General features: G+C 34.4%; 1 protein-coding gene across 2 annotated transcripts; it reads left to right on the top strand.

The window, feature by feature from the left end:
* Positions 1 to 868: 868 nt before the first annotated feature.
* Positions 869 to 5,321, top strand: LOC111375440 (peroxisomal (S)-2-hydroxy-acid oxidase-like). 2 transcript variants are annotated; one of them, XM_022998267.1, is made up of 12 exons: positions 869 to 987; positions 1,712 to 1,884; positions 1,995 to 2,119; positions 2,545 to 2,591; positions 2,667 to 2,744; positions 2,871 to 2,995; positions 3,177 to 3,243; positions 3,339 to 3,401; positions 3,784 to 3,853; positions 3,956 to 4,056; positions 4,126 to 4,230; positions 4,811 to 5,321. In XM_022998267.1, exons 2-12 carry the CDS (start codon positions 1,748 to 1,750, stop codon positions 5,000 to 5,002), a joined length of 1,110 nt encoding a protein of 369 aa, XP_022854035.1. In that variant the 5' UTR covers positions 869 to 987; positions 1,712 to 1,747; the 3' UTR covers positions 5,003 to 5,321. The 2 variants fall into 2 exon arrangements, with proteins under 2 accessions (XP_022854035.1, XP_022854034.1); XM_022998266.1 differs by having other exon boundaries at positions 905 to 1,024.
* Positions 5,322 to 6,554: the final 1,233 nt, after the last annotated feature.

Here is a 6,554-nt window from a genome sequence, read left to right as displayed (position 1 = left end):
CATCAATTTTTTATCAAAATTTACTAAAAATATGATTTTTAACAAAATCAAACAGAGGTTAATTGGTAAGTTTCGTCCATTGTCACCTAAAAATTCAATGAAATCTTAGTAAAGACAACTATATTGTAGTTGATCTTCTATTATGTGGCACCCGAGAAACACAAAGGGCTAAAACGAGAGCTATGACTATGTTTCTTGATTAAAGGATTACAATGTATGTTTTACATTTTAATACGATTATGATATTGTGTAGTAACAATTGACATGTCAAACAGCGATTACACAAAAGATTCATTGTGATAGATTGCTAATTAAGTTATTTTCATCAATTTGAATGGTAACGTAGTGGTGAAATTTGAAACAAAATTGAAGTTCATTCATCCAATTTAAAACTAAATTGAAGTTTTATGATTCAATAAAAATAAATTAAAATTTAGTGATTCGATCGAAATTTTGTTAAAAGTTCAGTCAACGCCGATGGGATATACCGAAACTAATTCTCAAATACAACACTCTCCGAAAGGGAGACTAAGAGCCCTCACCACATTCTTTACAAGTACCGAATTGTCTAATTATCCCAGAAAAATCCGGACAGAGGCAGAGAAAACAGAGATTATGACATACTAAGAAAAGCTAAACCGCACCATACATCACAGTTATTCACACAATACAAATTCCTAGTGCCAATATATACGTATATCATACGTATGTATGTGTGTAATTTTGAAAAATACGACATTTTTGGATGATAATAGAATACAGAGTATGAAGCACACACGACTTATGTGGCAGAAAGTCACCAAGTTGCCCCTAATCGGATGCGGTTTGGAATTCCCATTTGTCTTTTTGTTCCTGTTTTATAAAATTACTTATTTCCCCATAACTTATCATTATTTTTCTTGGCTTATTATCTTTTCTAGTTTATCTAGGAGGCCCTCAATTAGTTTCCTTCTGCATGCGCTATTCCCTTTAGTCAACAACTTCAAGGGATGCTCTACTTCTCTATCTCTCTACATAGATTCTGGTACATCAGTTTTCATTTTGTAACTAATATACTGTGTGGGTTCTTAGCTGAAGTTGGTATTTGTTAAGAACTATTGGTTTTTCAGTTTATGATCAAGTTCTGATTAATGAATTCTGATTAGTTTGAGGAAGAATTTGATATTTTTTAGGTGATAATTTGTGATTGTTCAATGTATACACGTGGGTTTGTTGTTTAAATTCATTTAATGTTGGTTTGACTTGTTAAACTCGAACCAACTTGTCTAAAAACTATCACGCTTGCCACTTGGTATCAAAATAGGCGAAGCATCCTGAGTTCAGTTCTTGCCGTAAAAATTGTATGAGACATAATAAATTAATAAATCGTCCATTCTTTAACAATTCAAGCCTTTAGACTAGGAGGTTTAGCAAATAATGCTCTTTTTAAAACACTGTGAAACTTGAATTAGTTTGTTTGTTTTTGCAGCTTTTCTTGAGGTTTGATGAGTATCAGTTACAAAATCCTACCTTGTACTCATTTTATTTTTTATTTTTGACCAAAATTGCCCTTTCGATGAGCAACTCGTTTCAAGCAAACTAGTGAAACTGTCTGTCTGAACGAATGAGCTCGTTTATTCACTATATGTTGTTTTCTAGTGATAGTTTTTTAGAACTAAAAAAGATTTGAACTCGAAAAACTATAGATAATGGATTTTCTGATTTGGTCAAGATTTTTGGAGAGAACGCGTAGAAAAAGAGTCAAACGATGGAGATTACCAATGTTTCTGAGTATCAGGCTATTGCCAAGGAAAAGTTGCCAAAAATGGTGTATGATTACTATGCATCTGGTGCAGAGGACCAGTGGACTCTGGCTGAGAACAGAAATGCCTTTTCAAGAATTCTGTAAGTTGTTCATGATATTGAGGGCTAAATTTCTGTAATTTACTGTCCTAACTGTGTTAATTCAGGCTATTATATCTTATTTCTTTCTAAGCTACTCAAGCAAATCACAGGTTTAGGCCACGCATTCTTATTGATGTTAGCAAGATTGACATGACCACCAGTGTCTTGGGTTTCAACATTTCAATGCCGATGATGATCGCGCCAACTGCTATGCAGAAAATGGCTCATCCTGACGGTGCGAAATTATGTTACAACGAACTTATCGTGTTATGAAATCCATTACAATATCATTTTTCATATTTGTTTTATGTGATATATCGCCACTGAAGCTATTCACTTGATTCGATTCTGTTATCTTTTGTAAATATTGATTTGTGATATTGTCCGTTAAATTTTGATTTGCTGAGAATATTACTGGAAATCTGACAATCTGATCGATTTCCTATCTAATCCTGAATGTGAATATGCTCACCGACAAGAAACACTTTTTAGTCCATTGGGTTGATAAGGCTCAAGTTATACTTGAAATTTGTAGTTCGTTTCAAGATTAGACATTAAGTGAGTTGGTTGCATTATTATTATCTTGTTTAGTTCCAAATGTGAAAATGTCATGAAGGAGAAAAGTTTGTTGTCTGACGAAAAAACTTATCAATCATGCAGGAGAATATGCAACAGCTAGAGCCGCATCAGCTGCGGGAACAATCATGGTTTGGTTTCCCTTATGAGGCATAAATATCAATTTATAGTTCATGTTTCTAATGCATATGGAGTTTATGTTTTAGACTCTGTCATCATGGGCCACCTCAAGCGTTGAAGAAGTTGCTTCAACCGGACCTGGCATTAGATTCTTCCAGCTTTATGTAAGATTAAAATTGCAATTTGCTATTTATATTTGAACACCACCATTGCTTATCTGGCTCTTTAGATGCGTGTAGTAAAACTAGCTATAGTGTAAGTAATATATAAATCTCTGACGTTTTATTCAGGTGTACAAAGATCGGAATGTTGTTGCACAGCTTGTGAGGAGGGCTGAAAGGGCAGGTTTCAAGGCTATTGCGCTTACAGTGGATACCCCTAGATTGGGACGCAGAGAAGCTGATATTAAAAACAGGTATGAACAGCCAAAAGTTTGGTTCCAAAGCTGTTCATCATAGGATTTTAAGCCTAAAAACATGATGTTTTGGTGGCTCATAATTTGTTTTCCCTAACCGTTCAAACTAGTGAGATCTTTCTAGAATCCTTGGTTATTGGGAATTGACTCTCAAGAAAAAATTTCTCCCATTCCCATACAGATTTACTTTGCCACCATTTTTGACACTGAAGAATTTTGAGGGATTGGACCTTGGGAAGATGGACAAAGTAAGTGGAATAGATAACAATCAAGAATTTAGCCTGTCTACTTATTCTGTTGACGAGGTTTTACACACTGTTTTAACTCACACTCTGGGGTGCAGGCCGATGACTCTGAATTAGCTTCATATGTTGCTGGTCAAATTGATCGTTCTCTGAGTTGGAAGGTCCTGAATCTTGAGAAATTCTTTTACGAATCTAAGTCTTTCAAAGGTCATGGGTGTGATTTATGCTGTAAAGCTGATATCTGTTTCCTTGGTTTTTAAGATCCTAGAAACTATTTTCTTCAACTAAAAAACATTAAGAATTCATAAAAATGCAATAATATACTTTCTATGATTTTTTAGCAGAAAAATGAATCCCCATTTGCTTGAATATATTGGAATCTGGTTTCATCATTTTGTGAAGAGACAAAACTGGATTGGTTGGAGAAATTGGGATTTTATAGATAAAACAAGTAACTCAATTTGCTCTGTATTTTGTTCACCGTGTGAGAGTTTTGAGGAAGACTCTGCAAACTTAAAGTCTTCTCTCTGAATATGCACGTAGGATGTGAAGTGGCTACAGACAATTACTTCACTGCCAATCCTGGTGAAGGGTGTACTCACTGCAGAGGATAGTAAGAACCACTGAACTCGCAATAATTTTCAATTAATGCATTTTCTCTTTTCTACAAACAATGAAGGAAGAAATTAACCCTTCACCTCATCCGAAAATAAAGCAAGGTTGGCTCTTGAGAACGGAGCAGCTGGTATAATTGTATCCAATCATGGTGCTCGCCAGCTTGATTATGTCCCCGCCACTATCATGGCTCTGGAAGAGGTGACTTGATCAAGGCTTGTTCCTTATTTCTTTTTTTTCCATTCTTCCTAATCTTCCTATCAATTTCAGGTTGTGAAAGCTGCACAAGGCCGTGTACCAGTATTCTTGGATGGAGGGATTCGCCGTGGAACAGATGTCTTCAAGGCATTGGCACTAGGAGCCTCTGGCATTTTTGTGAGTACAACATACCAACACAACTTGGCAACTCTTATATTATGGATGTTAAGAACAGGCTCTTAATTTCTTGAAATCTTCCTAGAAGCGTCAATGGGCAGGTCAACTAGCCTGACACAAAAAATTCCAACCCATGTTGGTTCGAGATAATCGAGAAAACCGGGCAGTGCCTCCTGTAAATATGCCCCTCCATTAAAAGATTTCTTGATGTTTTAATCTCTCTCCTAAACATCTCAAACTCTTCATTGATTTGAGGTTCTCTTCTAGCTAACTACAATCTTTAAAAAATTTTCTTTACAACAGTAATCATTAAAGTGCCGCTAGGAATATTTTTGGGCCAAATCTTTTATGAATTTTGTTCAGCTGAAGTATGAAAACTTTTGTAGTACTCTTGCAATTTCCGACCTCCCGTGAATAATCACTTCCATTGTCTGGGTAGAGAAGAGTGCTTGGATAGTCATTTTCAATAGAAGATTTTGACACATACCTAGATAACACAAGAATTCTGTTCTGTGTGTATCTGGTTTTCGTGATTTAACATAACAAAGGACTGAAACTCATTTCACGGTCTCATTCTCAGATTGGACGACCTGTGGTTTTCTCATTGGCTGCTGAAGGAGAAGCTGGTGTTAGAAAAGTACTGCAGATGTTGCGTGACGAATTTGAGCTGACTATGGCATTGAGTGGTTGCCGTACCCTAAAGGAGATCACTCGCAACCACATTGTGACCGAGTGGGATGCTCCTCATGTACTTCCAGCTGCGAGGCTATAGAAATGTGTCTCAAAATGTAAGCAGCAGCTACGGAAGACTAGCGTTGGAATCATCTGCTTCATGGTTTCATTAGCCTACTTATTGTTTAAAAAATAAAAAAAAAACAAAAAAAAAAACTCTCATTTCTAATTACATGAGTTCACTATATAATCGAAACTGATAGCATTGAATCGCGATGAGCACGAAGATTTGTCGTATATGGCCTTCTCGCTTGCCTTAGTTGTATTTGTTCTTGCAAATTTCGAACTATAGCCAGGAAAACCTTCATCTTGAAATGTTTCTTTACCTGAAGGATTTAAATGAGCCTTCATCTTTGTTATTGGTTATTATTTGCTCATCTATCTTTAAAAAGTTACTCATTGCTCACTAAACTTTGATATATGTTACTACTTGCTCACAAAATTCAAAAGATTACTTATTGCTCATCTAAATTTGAACAAAGTTACTCGTTCCTCACCGAATTTTGCTATAGATAACACGGATGGAAATGATATAAGTGATCGTTGGGTAATATTGTTCAAATTTAGGTGAGCAACGATTAATTTTTTAAATCTCGGTGAATAAATAGTAATCTATGGCAAAATTTAGTGAGTAAAGTGTTAACTTTTTAATTTCGATGAATAAGTAGTAACATATAGCAAATTTCAGTGTTGATCCACAAATGGTCCTTTACCTTTACCTTGTATGTAAATGGTCCCCTATGTTTATTTCTTGGCATGAATGCCTCTAGCCTATGTGTTTTTGATGTGCAAATGATTCATTTTTCTATATGGAAAAGATTAGTACGCGTTAATTTTAATTAGAAAAAATTTCGAGTAAGTCCCTAACCTTTGAAAAAAGTACAAATGGATCCCTAACCATTATTTAATAAAGCCACTGTTTGATATAAATTAAAATTAAAATTTATTTATAAGTTAAAATCAACAATTAATTTTATCATATATTTTATGGATCCTTTTCAACCATATATTTTAGTAACTTTTATAAATATCTGCTAAAAATTGATTTTAATTCCCACCAAATAGGTGCTATATTTAGAGCTTGTTTGGGAGTGATTTTGAGAATTGATTTTTAGACTGTTAGGAGAAAAGTGGGGCCCATCTGTGAGAGAAGAAATCAAATATGATGGCTGAAATAGTAAAATAACGGTCAAAAAATTAATTTTTGGGGGGCAAAAAATCGCTCCCAAACAAGCTGTTAATTTAGCGTACTAAGACCTTGTTTGGTGTGTCTTAAAATTTTGACGAAAAATAAAGTTAAAGTCAACAACTAAAGTTATATATATATATATATATATATATATTGTGTTTTAAGTTATGTAATTGTTTTGTGATGTGAAAAGTAAGATAAATAAATAACAAAATCATTTATTTAATTTTTTATCGTCCAACCAATCTAATTGTGTTTTACGTTATGTATCCTTTATTTTCTATATCAAATGATAATGAAACAACAAATCAAAATGTGAGAAATACATTTGAAGTTTTCCCCATTCTTGTACCCAAACTAATGTTATTCATAGTCGACAACTGCAATAATCATCCTATGGACA

The sequence above is a fragment of the Olea europaea genome, unplaced genomic scaffold, assembly GCF_002742605.1.
Source record: "Olea europaea var. sylvestris unplaced genomic scaffold, O_europaea_v1 scaffold1376, whole genome shotgun sequence".
In the NCBI taxonomy this organism is placed as follows: Eukaryota; Viridiplantae; Streptophyta; class Magnoliopsida; order Lamiales; family Oleaceae; genus Olea; species Olea europaea.
The sequence above is the reverse complement of the archived record's forward strand: the minus strand, read 5'-3'. Positions and strand labels throughout refer to the sequence as shown.

What these genes read in the sequence shown, in the direction of transcription:
- LOC111375440 (XM_022998267.1), top strand. Translation starts at nt 1,748, where the DNA reads ATGGAGATTACCAATGTTTCTGAGTATCAGGCTATTGCCAAGGAAAAG. An exon ending in GAAAATGGCTCATCCTGACG is followed by an intron (nt 2,120 to 2,544) that starts GTGCGAAATTAT and finishes TCAATCATGCAG; the next exon opens with GAGAATATGCAACAGCTAGA. An exon ending in TTAGATTCTTCCAGCTTTAT is followed by an intron (nt 2,745 to 2,870) that starts GTAAGATTAAAA and finishes CGTTTTATTCAG; the next exon opens with GTGTACAAAGATCGGAATGT.